This window comes from Poecilia latipinna, unplaced genomic scaffold (assembly GCF_001443285.1).
Source record: "Poecilia latipinna isolate Pla-1442-1.1 unplaced genomic scaffold, P_latipinna-1.0 Scaffold1452, whole genome shotgun sequence".
Classification (NCBI taxonomy): Eukaryota; Metazoa; Chordata; class Actinopteri; order Cyprinodontiformes; family Poeciliidae; genus Poecilia; species Poecilia latipinna.
In genome coordinates, this window is record NW_015114068.1 from 79,949 (window position 1) to 100,496 (window position 20,548).

The 20,548-nt window shown below is 38.8% G+C and overlaps 1 protein-coding gene and 1 long non-coding RNA gene across 4 annotated transcripts; one reads left to right on the forward strand and one right to left on the reverse strand.

The window, feature by feature from the left end:
* Positions 1–5,223: 5,223 nt before the first annotated feature.
* Positions 5,224–19,742, forward strand: LOC106962714 (rho-related GTP-binding protein RhoA-D). Of its 3 annotated transcripts, XM_015057281.1 has the most exons (6): positions 5,224–5,324; positions 5,787–5,860; positions 16,793–16,948; positions 18,767–18,887; positions 19,293–19,423; positions 19,519–19,742. In XM_015057281.1, the coding sequence occupies exons 2-6, from the start codon at positions 5,810–5,812 to the stop codon at positions 19,690–19,692; spliced, it is 633 nt and encodes a 210-aa protein (XP_014912767.1). In that variant the 5' UTR covers positions 5,224–5,324; positions 5,787–5,809; the 3' UTR covers positions 19,693–19,742. The 3 variants fall into 3 exon arrangements, with proteins under 3 accessions (XP_014912767.1, XP_014912768.1, XP_014912769.1); XM_015057282.1 differs by lacking the exons at positions 5,224–5,324; positions 5,787–5,860 and adding an exon at positions 7,886–8,016; XM_015057283.1 differs by lacking the exons at positions 5,224–5,324; positions 5,787–5,860 and adding an exon at positions 8,180–8,202.
* LOC106962715 (uncharacterized) lies at positions 5,799–9,391 on the reverse strand. Its single transcript, XR_001428046.1, has 4 exons — positions 8,384–9,391; positions 7,235–7,363; positions 6,117–6,304; positions 5,799–5,889 (listed from the first exon to the last, which is right to left on the reverse strand). It is a non-coding gene; the product is annotated as an uncharacterized LOC106962715 (long non-coding RNA).
* Positions 19,743–20,548: the final 806 nt, after the last annotated feature.

A 20,548-nucleotide genomic window follows, 5' to 3' on the forward strand; every position in this document is an offset into this window, starting at 1 on the left:
CTCCCACCCCGCCGAGTGATTGGTGGATTTTAGAAACTGGACAGAGAGGGGGGGGGGGGGGGGGGGGTTTCCACAGATTTTTTTTTTTTTTCCTCCTTTCCCAGCAGTCTCTTTTTCTCAACCGACTTAAGCTTATACTGAGGAAAAATACACCAGAGGGAGCCAAGATAAAAGACACTTTAGAGACAAGAGAAACAGGAAGCCCACATTTTCTGCCACTAATAGCAGTGTTTTGAAGAAAAATCAGCTTCAAGCGCGAGTAGGAGGTGGAAGACGAGGTCGATGGTTAAAAATGTCATAATGTGGAGGAATGTGATTCTTTCTACTGGAAAGTGGCCTAGTTTTTTTTTTTTTTTTTTAATCCCCAAACTTCCTGTGTTCTGAAAGAAGGCATGTAGAAAGTGGAGCATATTCAAACTAGTCTTGTTCGAAGTATTATCTTATGTCGAACACTTCACCGTGAAGGCTTACACCATGAAAGATCAACACATATCCACAAGGGTAGATCTCAGTCTGTGGCATGTGAAGGCCCTCTAGTGGTCTAGCAGGTCCTGACTTCTATTTTCAGATATTGCACTGAAGGGCTTTCTGAAGTTTTCAGCTTCTGACCCCGAAAATGAAAAACTGAACCCAACTCTTGGTTGAGCATGCAAGCCTTTTAAATGCTGCTGTTCATCAGACACATTTTATAACAGTGCAGAGCAAGCCAGTAAGAATAAAAGAAAAACAAAAAAACTGTTTCCAAATGGTGGTTTCATTTATCAAGGCAGGGAGGGGAGCAATTCAAACCAGTCACTGTGAAAAAGTAATTACTCCCTGAAACTAATAGGTGCTGGTGCAGCGAAAACAACTGCCGTCATGTGTGTAACTTACTGGCAATATTTTGATAGATTATGGAAATTTTGATCCACTTTACCGTGCATATTATTATTATTATTACACATTGGAGGGTTTTAAACCAGGAACAGCTTGTTTACGGTTATATCACAGCATCCCAAGTGTTTCAACTGCACTTTGGCTTGGCTATTTCAAAATCTTCATTCAATTCAGTTTTATTTACATAGCGCCAATTCACTAAATATAATCTCGAGGAACTTAGCAAAAAAGAATATTTCAATCAAATCAGACATACATTCTAATTGAATAGTTATTCAAATTAGTTTAAAAAGGCTTCTGAATCCAGCAGGTTGCATTAAGTCATTGACTGGCAGCATTCCAAACACCTGGATGAGCATGACAGTAAAACGATAGAATGGTATCATCTACTTTATAGCAATCTTTCATACTGATAATTCATTTTTGTTGTCTACTACACGCTCTCAACACACTGGTTAAGGATGAGTTTTTATCTGCCTAGATAAAAACTTTTTAAACTACTGTAATCTGAATAATTGCCTGAGCTTAATATATTGTTTACTGGACCTAACCGTCCTTTTCTTGTGGGTGTTAACTGTAGTGTTCGTGTAACACCACGAGGTGTCAGCATTTCCACACAGTTCAGCTTATCGCTGACGTAAGGGTGAGCTGAGGACATCAAGTAAAGCAGCTCCTGAGTAAACTTCCTCCGGGACATGAAGAGTGACTCAGTGGTCCACATAAGCCTCCAGCCTGTTTCCTTGTTTTCTGCGTTTGCTGATCCATATAAGGGAACAGCTGAATGAGATCATAAATGCCAACTTTAGTTTTCACAAAGATTTTATTGATATTTTCATTTGCCCTGAGGGAGAAAGCACTTTGAGCAAGACCACAGAATTACAACAAAATGAGCCTTAAGAATCAAAACGTTCAGTCATTGTGCAGTTTTTGATACAGAACGTCCTTGTGCGTCATTAGTTCATTATTCTTTCAATTAAGCCTTTTTCTTAGGAATAAATTGCCACAATACGGTACGAGGGCAGTATGTCTTAACAGATACAACAAGAATCAAGTATTTACATCAGAATTTGCTGGGAAAATTTCAGCGCTTTTGCATTTTTCCACAAATCCTGATTAATCTAATCAGTTCATTTGAGTACAGGCATGCCCTAATGACATAAAGGGCTGAATCACTTTTTATTATCTGCTTTTAAACTGAGAAAAGACAAGAATTGAAATCTTTTAACAACAAGAGACTGTGGTCAAAAGACTCTGGCTGGCATTAGTTAGCCTCCAGTAACAATGTAAAAAAAAAAAAAAAAGTTACATATATAGTCGGGGTTAAATCTAACTAAGAGATGTCCTTTAAATTTCACATTAAAATAGCTTTCTAGGACATTGTTCTTTCACCTTGTGACACAGAAAATGTGGCACAGAAAAACTAAAGCCTTTGTCTGATCTAAAATGCTACATTGAAAGTTCTGAAGAAAATGATGAGAACCATATATTTCTCACGTTAGCTTTTCTTCATTATCTACCTGGAAGAGAACTTATAACTCTTCTTTTAACAATTAAAGCCCCTAACAGAACTAACAGAAATAGGAAAAAGACCACATTTGGCACAGGGCAGGAAAGATTGCAAAAAAAAAAAAAAAAAAAAAAAGAGAAATTTTTTTTTTTTTTTTAAAAAAGCCTCAAAGTTTTTAAATTAGCAATTACTTTAAATTTTAAATGAGAAATTCATATTTTCATGAAGAGCAAGATACATTTAATCTGCCATGTTGACATATGTTATTTTATTTTTTTCATTCTGTTTATAAGCTGATGAAATAACTCAGATTTAGTTCAGTCCACAGTGAGACTGTTGTTCAAATGGAGGATTAGTAGGTTAATCTCTGGCTCAGGCTTGTCTCACCAACAATTTCACTTTGAAAATATAACTCTCAAATGTGTTTTTCTGTTGCATTGTCAGGCATTTAATTCTTTGTGTCAGTACGTCTGAAATGACTCCAGCGCCCATGAGCTTTTTCTCAAAATATATATTTGTTTATTGATGCCTTGCATACAACTGCCAACCAGACACAGGTCAGAACAAATGTTATTAGGGAAACAGGTCTGAGACATCCAGCAATTCCACAAAAAGACCACAAACTGCAGGGCATCCTAAGGAAGATTCAGAGATTTGCATCATCTCTCTCGTGTAGACTCGTGCAAAAATATCTACTGTTTTTCTATACTTTAACCACTAAAATAACTCAGAAGAATTTTTAAATATGAGTTACAACAACATTTAATTGTTACGACATTCAGTTGTTGACTTCAGAAATGCAAGAGTATTTTTGAATTTGAATGGAATTTGAAAACATATTTTTAGACACAGCACCAAGACTACTGTTTTCTTGTTCTCACGGTTCCATTTCATAACGCCGTCATGCTATTACCTCTGTGAGACTTTTCATTTGCCTTTTTTTTTCTACAACTAACCAAATGATTCAGAACTTGATCTCTTTAATGACTTTATTAGCTAATGTTGACAATGCAGGAAAGAGTGTAAAAACATGTTTTTGACTTGTCAGAAAGTCCGCAAGTGTTTCAATTTCTGCGACATATGGAGCAAAAGTTTACAAGTCTTAAAACTGGACATGTTTAGCTGAGTATGAGGACAATTTCTAAATGATCCCTTACGATTGCTGCTCACACATACTTCTCAGCAGGGAGTATCCTGCAGGAGGTATGTTTTTAGAGTACGAAATATGAGGAAAAGGAGATTTTGTTGCCTGAGCTTGAGAGTCCTGGGGAAAGGCAAGAACAAGCTATGGGATTTTCTGTGTTTTCTTTACATTGCATCAAAATTGCGATAGAGATATTTCATGACATTTGTTGTGTTTTATCAGAGTGTTTCTAACTGTCCACAAATGCAAGGAAGCCAATGAAAAAAATTACAGAAAGTACCCAGACAGGGTGGTTAATCAGAAGGAATTCATCAGAAAATCTCAGCAAGAACCAGAGCAAATTGCTGTAACTAGTCCCTAAACATAACTTAATAGCAATAGAACTTGTTCAGTGACAGGAGAAGTAACTCTTATTCCTTCAGATATGGGAAGTCAATTTAGGACATGTGGGCCAGAGCGACCTGATTTTTAGAGAAATTGTTCTGTACTGTGTTGAACTTCACACAGAGGAATGCCTTAAACCAGAGGTTCCCAAACTGTGGGGCGCGCCCCCTACGGGGGGCGCCGTGTCATTGCAGGGGGGACGCGGGAAGCCCTCTGGATGAAAAACAAAACAAAACATGAACACTGTATGCGCTGGGTTTTTACCTTAGAATGGCCAACTCTCTGTTATTCCTATGTCAATTTGATACAGTAGAGGCTTCCACACTAACCATATTTGTGTCCTCTGTCACTTTTATCAGCAGTTAAAACTGTTTAAGACGTTGTGAACATGGTGTAACCTGTTTTTCCGAGCCGCCTTTAAACGCAACATGAGCGCTGCGTCGCTCGCGCTGGGTTTACACCTGTGAAGGAGACCTGCTGCTGCTGTGCGGAGCTACGTAGGTTTGTGTTAGAATCACGGCAGCAAACCAGCAAAACGCAAAGAACTTTTCACAGTTTTTCCCTCCAAACTAACCGACTGAGTTGAGGTAATGTTGCAGGTAATGTTAGCTAAAAGATGACTAGCTAATATCAATACAGAACCTTAAGCTTAACAAGTACCTTGAGGGCTACCGATGTTGGTGTCTATTTTCAGCTACGTACATTCATTTTGCCCCCAAAAAAGTCGATGCCCCCCGTCACACGCATCGTTTTAACCAGACAGCCATTTGTAATCCTTAGGGGGGGGCACAGAAAATGTTTGGGAACCACTGGGGGGGGCTTTAGGCTTTAGGAAGGGAAACACACTTGTGGTTGAAAAGTCCGATCTTAGCAGAGTCTTCTGACCAAAGGACATTGTTGCAGTTAAAATCTAAGTAGAGTTCAGCAAACTCTACTAATTTAGACTTTTAGTGATAGTGAGACAAAAAAATGTTTTTTCCAGGTATGCTCCTCTAACAGCTGATTGGTATGTTGATAGTCTTTCATGGTTGTTATGGAGACCTCATGCTGTCACTCTTTTCTAACAGCAACAATAGGATATTTTTATTTCCTCCCTTTCCATATTTCCTTTTGTGTGTGGTCCTTGTCCAAACTAGCCAGTTGGTCACAGAATTGGGCCTCTATGACATGACATATGTACCTTCAAAAAGTAAAGTAATAACTGTAAAGGGCAGCTGAGTAAAAGTACCTTTGTTTATTATAAACTGTTGAGGTTATGTGCTTTTATTTTGGTAACTTCCTTGTGAGTGTTGCTATGGTGACGGAATGCAATTCTACATGAAACGGTTAACCGACATACACAGAAAAGGATAGCAATACAGTACAAAGAATAAAAAGCAGCTCAATTTTAGTTTCAGTCGACAAGAAAAAAAGGTTAGTAACCAAGATTGAAGTATGTTTGAGTAACTTGAAATGTTTATGGAAAAATGTGTGGTCGGTTGTATTAATGAAATGGAATGTACTAATGTAACTGGCATGCAAAACAACAGAAGGTGAAAAACGATTGGAATTATTATTTGTTCTCGTCTAGCTCCATTGGTTGAAGATACTCATATCTTTATTAAGTTATCACTTAACCATCAGTTCTGAAGTTCTCAATATTGACTAGATTCTACAATAATAATAAAAAAAACATTTGCTACATTTATTTTAAGGTTGCCAGAGTACCAACAACTGTGGCACAGGTTATTTTGTTAAAGGGATAGTAAAGAAACATCAACTTTTTTGAGCTTCAGATCATGCTATAATGTTTCATTCTCTCATCAAAAACATGCATGGACTTTTGATTTGGTTTTGTCAAGCATCTTTCAGAAATTCTTTACTTTCTTGTGGCAGCCATCTTGAAGGACGAAGCTATCATGATTCGGCTGTGTAGAAAAAAAGAAGCGCGATGGAAGTCCCAGCAAATAGTAAGTGATTTTCTTTAATGCCTTCAAACCTGTGAGGAAAGTCCAGTCAGACACAAGGGTTCAAACAAGTGGAACAGGTAGGTGACCATAAGACACAAAGCTGACTAATAAATGATGAAGATACAGCGGGAAATAAAGCACACAGGTGAGGTTAAATACACAGGGGATAATGAGAGAACATGAGACCAATAAAAACCAATAAAAGGGGAAACAACATGACAGAAGAGGACCAAGATAACTGAGGTACATAACCTACCATAATCCTTGCAGAAGCTCCTCCTTGGTGTTGCAACTTTTGAACGTCCGAGTTTCCAGATTACAGAGAACCCCTTTCCCAGGTATCTCCCACTCAGCCTTCAGTTGAGCCAGTAGCAATTTTCAAACACCTGGTGGAACTGCACATCTGTGCTGAGCTCATTATCAAAGCTACTTCTCAGAACATTGCTGGTAAAAACAATATTAAAAGGTTAAAAAGAGGAGCAATGTGGTGATAACTTCCTGAAAGTGCAGTGTTGGAAAGAGCCGGACTTTGTTAAAGAGACAGAGGCCCAATTTCAAGGTGTTAAATTACAAAGTCAAATTTCTTCGAAGTGTCATATCTGACAGATATCATATCTGATATTTAGAGCATTTTTATAACAACTGAAGTAACATAGTTACTTTATTGTGCTATAAAATGATACTATGTGGGTGGAAAACACACATTACTGCTTCTTTAAGCCCTATTATATGTAGCAAAAGTTTTTTTTGATTAGGATGTTACATTTTTTATTTTTATGTGACCAATGACCATTAAGATAAAATAAAGTAAAGGCTTTTTACACATTATTACCGGAGGTGCCAAACAAATTGCCCATGTTTGTAGATTAAAAGGGTGAGTCAATGTAAGCTTTTGTGCCAAATGCAGCAACAGAGAACTGTTACAAATCCTCTTGCATATTTTTTCCTCAAACTCTCTAGTACCACCTCAGACATTCTAAAATCTGCTTACTCAAATCAGAAGGTCCAGTCTAAAAACATAATCCACAGAAATAGCATAGCGCCTTGTGGCACTGAGAGGGACCATTTATGTAACTACCAAAGACATATATCATTATAAAAACTGTGAAGGACCGTATAGTTTACAAGTAAGGCATCAGAATAAAGAATATCTACAGACTCAACATAATGATAAAGATTTTGATCCTAATCTTAAAAGGCTTAGTTTTAACATCGATGCTCCAGGGAATCTTGTCCAATGACTTTTTTTTTTCTTTCAGTCTAATAAAACTTCCTGAACTGACTTAGAATAACGAAGTTCTGATATAGGAGTTCCTGTGGTAAACCACTGTGGTCTAATAATGTCCCTACTGTTAGTGGAAATGTTCCTCTTACCCTGAAGCCAATGTTGCTGTATTACAACAGTGTGCCGCAGTGTACTGAGAGGGGGACTGAACTTACGACCTCACTGGGAGAATGGCATGTTAAAAAGCTCAAATCCCTGTTGCGTGGTTTCCTGTTGCTCTGTGGGAGAATAGTACTTGGGTCAAAGTCTATTTCCTTACACAAGAAACATAAAACAATAACAACAACAATTGGTAATGTTAATAATAAGGTGACGAAAGTGGAAATGAAAATGAGGGTTCCTGTTAAATAAGGATTATTAGTTAAAATATACAACCTTGTAAATAAATTATGTCATTGTACTTTAACCGTAAAGAGGAGGGGACGTCGAACTGTTAAATGATTTCGGCCAATAGAGAGCAAGCGCGTGAATATGAAATGATCAGGATTTTGTGCTCCATTTGTGTGCAGCTAGGAATTTTGAGTGCTCTACTTCAAGAACGTAGTACTTCGCTCGACCTGACGCAAAACAGCTCTGCTTGACCATGTTAAAATAATTAAAATAAATAACACATGATTAAATTTTATCGTTTCATTACATAATCAGAGAGTAATATTTATGTATTTATTGTTTGTTTACTTGTTCCTCGACGGGAGTGGTGACTCTACGAGTGCATTTCAAACGCAGCACAATGGGAGGATCCAAAAGGAGTATCAGTTTGACTGCTGCTGCTCGGCCAATCGCACTGATTAGCTTCTGGGATATTAGGACAACAGTCAAACAGAAAACACGGAGGAATTTGGTTAGCTGAAGGCACAATCTTTTGGGAGAGGTAAGGTTTAAATGTTCATTGTTGCTGCGTTATCTAGCCGAGGCATTGCGAGCGGTATATGCAGTCCTTAACATCAGTTTGTTGTATCGGGGAAAGTGTTTGGTTTAAGCGGCGCCGCTCCAGTGGACACGTTAATGAGTCGAAATACCAGCAGCAGCAGCTCGGCGAGTTGAAACCTGTTACTTGGTGCGAAGTTTTTTTTTTTTTTTTACACGGCTTCCGAGGTTTGCTCGGCAGATTTGGAAAAAATAAGGGGTAAAGGAGAGACGCCGTAAGCCGGGGACACACCTGTTTGTCCACGCAAAGGACACGGCGTATATAGGCATTCCTAGTTTATTTAGCTTTACACAGTTTCTACATGTCTTACCTCATTGCGTACTTTAATTAACTGGAGGGAGTTCCGCTGTGGACAAAAATGGACCCTCTTGTACTCCTTGGTGGGGGGAAAAATACACAGAACTTTATTTTCGGTTTCTTATTGAAAACCTGCTTGACAAGTCGACAGAGACTGGGAACTATGCGTTTTCCCTATAATAATTGACATAATTCCTGGAGAGCAGAATAATCGAAACTACCTTCAAAATGGTCGACTTTCTTTCTTATTTGGCTATGGGGTCAAAGTCTGTCCTGTTCGTCTGTTGTAAGTGATAAAACATTAGTTCTGTCCCGAGGAAATTTCTTTCTCCGAGCCACCACACCCTTGTTATGCTGCTCAGCTCCAGTAGCGCAGACCCTCATCTCTCACAGCAGCTTGTTCCCTTGTCTTGGCATGTTCTCCATAACAAAACTGCACTCCTGGTGTTTGTCGTGAACCAAAGTCAAACCTGCAGAATTGCTGATGTGCTTCGGCTGGGTTACTCCCATGTTTGTTCCCGGGCTGATCCACATGAATGCGCCGGATGTTATCCTGCCTAATGCTATTGGCTTGATTGTGATTAGATGTTTGTATGATATGTCCGTGAAAGTATGCCTTTACATTTTAACCAGCAGAACTTGGACAGGGGGATTTACCCAGTGGTATGCGGACATGGAGAACAAAATCAGAGCTCCTCCAGTGAAGGATGTCATTTCCAATTTAGAGAATTAAATGCTCCTGACTATGGGGGTAATTGGTAGGAGCTGTTATGTGATTTCTACGGATTTAACTTTTTTTAATACCACAATTTAGCATGCAAGGGGTTTTAATTTAATACAAGATGGCAAAAATGGCTAAAATTGATGATTACAGTGATTGTGTTATATTGATTCAATTTCTTTGAGGTCAGACTTACTGATTTAGATTTTGACTTTCTAAATGTTTTGAGGGGGAGTTAGGGTTTCTATAATATCTTTGATAAAGATACTTTTGGAGGTAGCTATGTGTGAAAACAATTACAGAATTGCAAGATAATCTCTATGATTTTAAATGTATGTTGCTTTCACTTTTTGCAATGTATGCAATTTCTAAAATATTTCAGGTTTATTTGTATATTTTTTGGGGGGTGAGGTGTTTTAGCAATAGAAGCAGAATATACCTCACTCTTGTTTTGTTTAGCAAAGTTTAAAATAGGGGTTTGTGTAAAAGGTGTGTTTTTCAGTAATGGTCACTCGGTGTCCAATGGTAAATAGCTTTATCATGATCAATGATAATTTTGATATTTATAAAAACAAATATCAAAATTTTACATTGTTTGGAAAAAAATATCATGCACACGGGATCAGTTTAAGAAAAGTGTTCATCCACGCATACATCCTTCAAAACAATCATGACTTCCTGTTAGGAATGAAACATGGCACCAGGAAGTTAATTTGTCTGGACAGACAGAGATGCTTAACTTTTAAATGCGAAAATGTAAAATAAACAAAACGCAAGACGATGTTGACTGGGAATTGTGTTCAAGCAAGTATGTGAACAATGATCGGCATTGTGCATCCATATTTATGAGGCCTAGCTGGTGTAAAACAAATGACCTCCAAACACTCTTTCTCCCTGTGTTGTATGTGTTGGAGCAGTCGGGCTTGTAAAAATAAACGAGCAGAAAGTGTCTGAACCAAAGTAAAAATCAGCACCTCTCTGACAACAGCCATTTTTTTCCCCCTCCACTGCATGCACTAATGTAGACATGCAAGTGCAAATAAAGAGAAATCTTAAATGCCACTTTGGTTGGAATTTAATCATTTTTAGTGACATTAAACAGTCTATGAGTTGATGAAAGGTCAAATCGCATTCAAATCTATTTGGTTTCCTACATAACCGGCTATGTTTGGACTTGGCCTCAGTCATTCACTCACACATTAACACGCTGATGGTGGCCAGCTACTGGATAGTAGCTACAGCTGCCCTAGGGCAGCCTGACGGAGGATAATGGTCCAGATTATTAAATTAAAAGGAAACGCATAGCTATTAAAAGACTAAATACTTTTTCCCTTGTCTTAACATTTTTTATGTTAGGAAATTTGTATCTTTTTTTTCTACAGAAGAGGATTAGGGCCACTGGGAAAAAAAAACAACAAAAAAACAGTTCTGACTTTAATCTCAGAATTCTGAGGGGAAAAAAAGTCAGAATTCTGAGATTAAAGTCAGAATTCTGAGATTAAAGTTAGATTTTTTTTTTTTTTTCCCAGTGGCCCTAATCCTTTTCCGTATTTTTCTCCCCTTTGGCTTCAGTCTAACCGAATTTATGCCTTTCTTGAGTTCAAGGGTTGTAAATGGCTGCACTTTGGACACCTCTGTTCCAGTGGGTCAATTGATTTTTCTTTTATTTTTTATTTTTTTCCACACACAAGTGAAATGTGGACTTATCTTTTCTATTGATGGTCTTTGAACACTTATCTGTTAATCAACTGACATGAAATAATTCTGCCTTTCATAAATAGTTAAAATTGAGTTTAAGGTTTGTCTAATCAGTGGTTAAAATTCATTTCAAGCTCTTGCTGTTAACTCTAAATGCTTTCTGCATTATTGAGGTCAGGCATATGACCTCCTTCTTTATAAAGGACTATTGTGGATCAGGATATGCATCTGTGATATTTTAGTAGTTTGACTTTGGCATGTCATTTCTCTGAAGTTATATGTACCTTGCCTATCCGTGTCTTTTTTTTTTTTAATTATTATTGTTATAAAGAGCTTAGGAAATATACTACAAGCTCTCAATTCTTGGCAACATGCAGACTTTTACTAAGTCATGCACTGACAGAAGAGTGATTGTTCACTCAGATTTTTCCGCCATCCTTTATTGCTCAGTCGTAGTCTGTGGAGGGCTGCAAGTCTGCACATTGTTAACTTATCGATGTTTATCAGACAAGGTGTTCAAAAGCAATACACCACCATATCCTGTCCCAGGTTTGCGTAGGCAGCTTTTCATCAGACCAGATTTCCTGGGAGGCCTGTGTTCTTTTAAGGAGCTGATGCAGCTGAAGCGTATTTTACAGTAAGAAAAAAGAAAAAAATATGGAGTGCCTGAAAAATATCAGCTCTACTTTTTAAGAAATGCAATTCTTGAAACGTTTCTTTAAGGGCGGCTCTAAATAGACTGGAATTAGGACGCCATGAATAAGCTGAGGCTGCTCACAGATGTCCGCTTTCATTTGTGCTTTCATTTGTGCTGCATGTAGTTTTATTTTTTTGCATAATGAAGGCTGGAATTAGCTAAGAATTCATAATATTTGCCCCCAGATGGTGACGTCATGGGGCAAACGGAATAGAGAACAGGGTGCTGTACTCGCGGGTGTTTTAACTTCTCTAAGTCTGTATAGTCATATCTTTTTAGTTAATGGCAAACTGTGCATAATTTATTCCTCCTCTGTTTCATGTCATAATGTTTCCTTCTCCCACATGCATATTTAACCCCTTGTTTAGATATACTCGAGAAATATTAGAGGCATGCATATTGCATTTTTGTTGCCCTTGATCTGCTGGTGCTGCAGTGCTCGATGCTTTACTTCTGACTGCCTCTCATCTGCTTCATTCCCCTACAATTTGGGACTTTTTCAGTTTGTTTGAACTGAAACCAGAACTTTGAGTGGCAGCTGAACAGATAATTCTGTGTGATAGTTTAGTTTTTTTTTTTTTTTTCTGTATACTTTCAGCTGAGCTGTACTCTGATGAATTGGACAGCAGGAGTCTCAGTAGTTCTGTCCTATTTTGAGCTCCAACTTGGTTCTTTGACTTCAACCTCCACAGCCTCGATCTTGAATGGGTGTAGATGGTCTAGAATTAGATTCAACCTTCAAAATGTGTGTTTGACTTCTCTTGTGTTGCCCAAGTTATAGTAAAAGTATGTTTTGTTGTTGTTAATGGGGAGGAAAATATATTATGTTTTGAATTGGCAAACCTCTAGAGCTGTGTTCCTTTAGATTTTATTTGAACAATAAGCAGCTCTATGGTGCTCATTTATCTTTTGCAAGCCAAGCAGGTTTGCTCCTTAAATTACTCTACAGTGAGCCTGGATTGCCCTAATTGAGCAGTTTCAGAGGAAAGTTACACAAAGCCTTTGTGTTAAGTAATTTCTGTTTGTTTAAAATGTCCAATAGGATTTAGGAAAATTGTATTTCAAGTGGATTGTAATTTTGGAAAACAATTAAGTGCAGTAAACACCCAGTATTGCACAGTGGGGATCACATCTGCCTGTGTAAATAACTAAAACACAAATACCTGAGATCCCCTTTAAAAATTGCTCGTAACTACAGATACACTGATGGCAGTTTTGAGGCCAATGTTGAAAATATTGAGCAATACCCATGAAACAATATAAGCTTGTGTCATCTGCATGCAGCAGGTCAGAGCATTGCTGTCCAAACTGCCAAGTTGGATAAACTTAAAGCCAGTCAGCGGCAAAAACTTACTCCCACTCTTTTTTCTTTTTTTCTTTTTTTTTTTTTGAGTCAATGCGATTACTTTTTTTTTTGCACCTTCTCAAACTAACTACTCAAGGAATTTTATAAATTATTAAGCATTCTTTTATAAATAACTTGTATGTTAATGAGTTATTTATTTTTTAATTAATTTTTTGTGTAGTATAACTTGTCAACAGAATCACCTTTTACAGCTTGAGCACAATTTTGACCTAGAGGGATTTCAGGAGGATGGGTTCTGTTGACCATGAAATATTAAACTTAATTGACTGACTTTTTAGTGAAACTGCCTGAGACATATTTGTATTTTCCTCCATTTGATCAGATGCGTTTTGTCCAGTGTCTTTATTTACAGCCTCCTAATATTGTCAGATCAGATTGTTGACTCTTTAAATAGTTAAGATTTGTGTTTTGGACCATTTATATCTAGCCTGTACAGACTTTGCTTCTTGTTCTTAAATCCTGAACACATTTGCTCAGCCACTTTAACAATAGTCTGATAAGGCAGGTTTTCCGTATTCCATCAATTAAAAGCTCATCCAAAAAGCTTTAATGTATCCCAAGAAAGTTTCAATTCAATTTTAAAACTTATTTTTTTTTTTTACTATGAGCTAAAACAGTTGAAAAATGTGGTTTAAAAAACAGTGGAATGTCAAGATTACAACTTAATGGTCAGAGATTGGCAAGCTGAGAAAAGAAATGTAGGTTATATAAATGATTTTTCAGGGTTGGTTTTCACTGGGTTTAAGTTCCTGGCTGGCAGATTGATTTGGAGCTCATAAGGAGGAAGTATTTGTACAAAGCTCTGTAGCCACCCAGAGCTAGTTTCCGTGCTATTTTTGACCCTTGTTACCTCCAGTGAGCAAGCCTGGCTAATGTGTTACCACCTGTGGCAGTTCACAACCTGCCATTGTGGAGAAATGAGGAATCTATGCCACATGTACTGGGAATGATGACTTTGCCCCCTGCTCCCTTTCCATTTCAGGGAGAGTCATGCAAGGCGGGAGAACGTGTTTTTTCTAATAAGCATCTAGCTTTTGTATTTGGGAAGCAATTATACAGATGCTGTTAGTAATTATGATTCATTATTCAGAATGTCCTTAATGTTGATCTGATTTGTCGAGTTGTGGCCTGGTTCAAATAACTTAGAAGTGGTTTTCACCTCCATGGCTATATGGTGATCTACAGTTAAAATATTTATGCATGTTAACATTTTTCCATATAAACTGAAACTTTGATTTTTGAATAGTATTCCTTTTTCCTTGGCCTCTACAAGCTGATTTGAGTTCATTGTAGTTTTCAGTGCTTAACATTTTTGTAAATGTCAACTAAGTTTTGATCTATTGTCATTTTCTAGATATAATGTTGGCACCGCTTTGGCTTATCTTCAACATTTCAGCCACCGAAAAAGGAATTCTCCTGAGATCGGCATTAAGGCCGTACTGCTCAAGTAGTGGGCCGGGCGTGGGAGACTGAAGGATTGTTTTTGGCATCAGTGTTTTTATTCATGCTTAAATATGAATTCAACACAAGCCTCCAGTCACTAGGTGGCAGCAGTTCTCAAAGGAGCAAACAGGCTGCCTGTTCAACCCAGTGGAAGAAGTAACTTACAGTCACACCAGTTTACAAACATGAAAGAGGAGAGAGGGAGAAGTTTTTGAGAGACAAGTGATGATGGTCAACAGAAGAAGACCAGGAAATGCTATGAAGCCTGTACAACCCTTTGCTTTACTGTGAATGCAAAATGTTATGCACTTCTGATCTCTTCTGGTGAGCTGAAATGCAATTTAAGGATAAATTTTGCGTTAAAAAAAAAATCTTACTTTTATATGTTATTTGCAAAGAATAATCAACCAATGTTTACAGTTTAAAATACACATCCCAGTGACTCAGTCACACCTTTTTGACATGCTCTTTTATGCGTTTTTTATGTTTGACTCTTGTCAGCACATAAGTGATGTGTTGCATGCTACATAATTTTAAGGATGTTTGAACATACCTAGTGACTGACACATACTGTGGAAAATAGTACTTTGGATCTGTGCTCTTCCTTGTCCCAGAACAGTGGAAACGCTTCAGATTTGCATTTATCCAAAGTAAAACGGCCACTACCCCTAATGTGTGCTTTGTCGTGCTGCTGTAACAGCAGGGAGCCTGGTGTGACAGCTGCTGACATCCGTAAACTACATTTGGTAGTGCATTACTCAGTGTGCGGGAGCAGCCTCATTTTCTTTATGAAGCTTCTGGTGTCGGCTGCCAGTCCAGTGGGTTTGTTTCTGAATGTGGAGCTTCCCTCTGGCAATGTCAGTATGATGTATGGAGCAGCAGCAGCCTGCTATCACAGAGAACAGGTGGCTCTCTCCAGAGTATCTGATGGTACACTGGCCTGATTTAATGTGTAGAAATAAAATGCTAACCAAGGTTGTTTCTCATGTTGTATTGAAAAGGAGCGCTGCGGTTCAGAACTTGGCAACGTTTGTTTGACACCGTCGTAAGGTTCTTCCACAGGATGCCCGAACAGCTTGGTTGATGAACAGACATTAAAATCAAACTTTAAAGAAAAAAAATTGTGGTGCACTTATTGGAGTTTTCGAGCCGATTGTCAATTTTTAAAAAGCTTGACCTGCTTATTTTGACCGATACAAATAGTTTTGTCTGAAATGTTATTAAATATAGCAAGAAACTTACAAATGGCAGACATGACCTGGTGGGTGGATCCATCTGCCAGCCCTCTCTCATGGCAGAGCAACAGAGAACAGTGGCTGATTTTTAAACCTTTGCAGAGGCAGATGAGGTCAGCCTCATTACGTATCGACCAATCATCAATCTCGCAAAATTAAGGACATTGGGACCAATTTATTGGTGCAGCCCTAATAAAAAAATCAACTTAAAGTTCATATATTAACTTGAGCATTTTTTTTTTTTTTTGTCATTTTAGCTCTTACCTTAAATGAAGCCATTTTTTGTCTAATCTGGCATTCAAGATGAGGCTCCAACTTTTCCTGATTTGAACTAGCATCTCACTTAACACTTGTTAGAAACAACATGGCTTCTTGAGGAACTAAGACGGAGCAGACTTTTTTTTTTAAATGGGACTAGGGGCCATAATTCACAGTAATGTGATGTTTGCATTGAGGACTAATGGTGTGTATACAGGGCTTTTTTTTTTGTTTGTTTTGTTTTTCTCTCCATCTTTGTAGGTTTAACTATACTAGTTGCTCTAAATTAGCTGTTAAAATTAAATAAATAGTAGCTATTGGTTATAATCCCCTGAAGGGGATTTCTTTTAACTAAGCATCCCGATGCCAACAAGCTCTTACAAGCGTACAAAAGTTACTTTAACATCTTTGTGCTGATGAGAACCAGCAGTGATGCTTTGAATGTTCTGGTTCTCTCTTATTTATCAGTTATGATTTTATAAACGACTGCATGCGTGAATCGGAGTTGGAGATTTGTAGCAGATAATGAATCTGTTAAACAGCCAGAGCACTGCCTCATTTTGCCATTTCTCCATTATCAGCATGTGGGACATGAGAATTGATCCGTGGTGACATCACAATTTCTCTGGCAAGCGACACTGATGTTGCATTCACACATCTCTCTCAGACAGTAGAGAAATGCGTAGGGGAAACGAATGTGATCGATAATGCTGTGTCAGAGAAAATCCGAGGGGGCTGTTAATCCCTCCTGTACTGGTATGTAAAGATGGAGCAGCATGTGGCGCTTCCAGGCCCATAGACTGCACACTACCCAGGAACAGGAAGAGGTGCAGCTCTTAAACAGACAAGGGTCGTCTCTCCCCCCCACCCCCCTGTTTTTCCTGTCTCTTCTCGCCATTTATGGTTGCATTGCTTCTCGTTCGTCACTTGTTTGAAACCACTATCTCTGTATGGTTTACACTCCGTCAAACCTGAACCTAAAGATAAATCTTTGTTGCTTCTAGATGGCTGCAATCAGGAAGAAGCTGGTGATAGTTGGAGACGGTGCGTGTGGGAAGACCTGCCTCCTCATCGTCTTCAGCAAGGATCAGTTCCCAGAGGTCTACGTCCCCACCGTATTTGAGAACTACATCGCTGACATTGAAGTTGATAGCAAACAGGTATTTTGTATTTTAAATCTCGGACATTTAAATTTATGTGCAGCTTAATTGTATTCTTTTTATATTCCTCTTCGAGGTTTTAACGGCGGCTCTTGATGAGTTTAAACTGAAAAATAATTTGATCGATCCTGTTACCCTGCAAAAAATAGTCACCACCAGACAAGCTACATACACAAGCAATGACATCATTCTTTTTTTTTTTTTTTTTTTTTTTTTGACTTCACATAGAGCACTGTTGGGTTTTAGTGGAAGAAACTGATTTCAGTTTTCCTTTGACCTGTGATTAGAAGTGATGTTGAGAGCAGGCAGTGTTATGCGACACTCCTGACCTTGTTGGATGTGAACCACGTGCGATTTTGATTAATGGCTGTAGGTGTGCATTGTTAGCAAAGCTCTTTGGGGCATTTCATTGTTTTCAAGGGACACATCTCTGGCCAACAAAAGGAATTGAATCTTTGCCACCTTCCTGTGTAGGGTTCAGTTCCCACCAAACACTCCCTCACCCTCCTTGTAGATCATGACTAATTTCCTTTTCCCGTTTCCTGTGCTGCAAAATCTGATGTCAGGGTCTTTTTCCATTGTTCTGTGATGTAAAATTGAATTTACACCACATATATTAAGGGGGAAAAAAAGTCACGTTTTATCAGTTTAAGAGCCTGATTACTCTCTTTTCTTTTAATAAAGTGGGGTGGGAAAAATTCCTCCCTGCATGCTCCAAATTTTGGGGATTTATACTTTTTTTCTTTTTTTAAGTGGGGTTGGAGGGCTTTTACTTATGAGCTTGACTGCAGGTCTTGTCTAATGCGCAGCTCTAGTTTGTTAGCTGCTCTTGTTTCCAGCAGTTTTACTTCCACTGTTTTTTGTTTTTTCCTCTCCTCTAACTGAGCTTGAAGGAAAAACATATACGAAAGCATGGAAAATTATTCAGTGGTGCTGCCTGTGAGATTAACTACATTTCTTGTCATGTTAATGCTTCAGTTGAAGACATTTAAAAACCATTCAGTTTAATCTTATTTATCATAGCTGTGACTAAATTCTCTTTTTGTTCATTTTGTCCTTTTTCTCCTCTTATCCTTCTCTGTTGCATCTCTTGCCATATTAATGGCTTTAGTGTAGCATACTCTAAAGGAATGCTAGGTTATTGCTTTTTTTTTTTTGTCTGGCTCAAATATAGGATTTATCAGCAGACCATTGCGTAAATTTTTTTAGGTTAATAAATATGGTTAATATGGAAAATTCTAATTCAGAAAAATTAATGTGGAAAAACTGGAAGTTGGGATGCAGGGGGAATGGAATTTGAAAATGTAATAACAGATTTCATAAGACCTTACTAATGTCCAGATGGTTGGTCTCTAAGGTACCATTAATCCTGTTTACACCCAGAATTTAGCTTCCGTTTTAGATGCTATTGAAGTGTAAGATCTGTTTAATAAGACCAGCAAAGTGCATTGCAAGAAACGCTGTGGGATGCGATGCAGCTGAGGCTTGGTTAATTTTGCTTGCACTGACAGTTCCAGGCTACCCTGTTCTAAAATTGGTAGTTCTACTGCTGAGGTTTTGAAAATGATTTTTGCAGGACATTTATTTTATCAAGAGCAGGTCAGGCTCTCTGGGACTGCCGCCACTTTGATTAACAGCCCAAGCCTGTGGGAACTTCCTCTACCACCGAGAAGTTGCTTTATAGAGCTAGTAGCAAAGGAATTTTACTTCTGCTCTCGTCAATACTGATTTTGTTTGTTGTGATCCTCTTTCGTAGTTCAGCTTCCAGTCAGCTGCAGATTTTTAGCAGCCTTCTTGTCCTGTCTCTCTGTCGCGCAGGTGGAATTGGCGCTGTGGGATACTGCCGGCCAGGAGGATTATGACCGGCTGCGGCCTCTCTCCTACCCTGACACCGACGTTATACTTATGTGCTTCTCCATAGACAGCCCTGACAGTTTAGGTAAGGCATATATTGACTGTCCACTGCACCAGTTGTTAAATATAGGGTTAATGGAAAAAACCTAATTTAATTTTCATCCTTTGAAAATAAAGTTTAGATAAATTAGTTAACAAAATTTTTTGCAGCAAACTAATTGATTTCCCACCTTCTATCCTGAAATACTTGAGCTGTACGCTTTGATTCATGAGAGAATGTAAGTACAGTTTTTGTGACGCGGATGGAGCCTCATTTGGTACCATCCTTCCAAAGAATGAGCGCATATAAGCCAGAGGGTCAGTGACTTCTTGATGATTGTTTGTACTGTCACAAGGGAAACTTCTCCCACTCTTTGGCAGGAAAAGAAATTGGCATGCACTTTGCTGGAACTCTAAATGCATGCATCACAACTTATTTTCTTTTTTTCAGAGAACATTCCTGAGAAATGGACCCCTGAAGTAAAGCACTTCTGTCCCAACGTCCCCATCATCCTTGTGGGCAACAAGAAGGACCTTAGAAACGATGAACATACACGCAGGGAGTTGACCAAGATGAAACAGGTGAAGTAATACGCCGACTACAACAGATGACAAGTATTCCAGCATTTACCATTTGCCACGTGTTAACGTTTTCACATTTAACCCTCCTTTTCCAGGAGCCCGTCAAGTCTGAGGAGGGCAAAGACATGGCACAACGCATCGGTGCCTTTGGCTACCTGGAGTGCTCAGCCAAGACTAAGGACGGCGTGCGGGAAGTGTTTGAGATGGCTACCAGAGCAGCGCTGCAGGTCCGCAAGCGCAAGAAGCGGGGCGGCTGCCAGTTACTGTGAGGAGTCTGTATCTGCTGGCTGATGAGCATTTGAGGGAGGACCCTCCCAGACACGCAGAACAAACTTCGACACCTTAAATCCGTGGCTTCCATAGACTGTACTTACTCCACAGATGCAGGCGTATATGAGAGACTGCCACACCTGTTTAAAAGCAAAACAAATCAGTTATTATTAAATGTTTTCTTTCCAACTTCCTGCTCCTATCCTGCTGTTTCCTGTAACCAGCACACCCGTCTGCTTTATGTGACGGATTCAACCCGTCTTTCTGTATGAATGTATGTTTGTATTTAAATGTGCATTATTCTTTAAAAATGCCATGCCTTCTGCTTGCGTGTCATGATTCTGTTTACAGAGAAGGGTCATGTGCTCTTCCTGCCCCGTCATTGTTTCTCCTTCAGCATTGAATGTTTTGTGTTTTTTCTCTTCCTTTTTTTCCCCCTTTAGATTTGCTTCCTTCTGCTTCTCCATGTACCACTTGGTTTCCTTTTATACACCAGACTCTGTTGCGTTTATCTGCATTGTACCACTATTTGTTTTGTACTCTAAAACTTGTATGCCACCAAGTGCTGCGTCTGCCAAGCTGTTTTTCACCATTTGCCGTTCTGCAAGAGACTAAATTTAGAACCTGTTCACACCTAATTAAGCCCAGCATACAGAAGTACACTGAAAGAGCAGACAGGATTTGGAAGGAGAGGCTTTGGACGGCACGCTGGTCCCTCCCAGTAATGGCGACAGCTTAAACTGGCACTGCAGACAGTGCTGTATTGTTGAGGACAATGCTAGCAGTTGCACTCCTCTGGCTCTGACAGACATGACCAATGCTTTCCCTCCACCAGGCCAGCCTCCTCTGATCTCA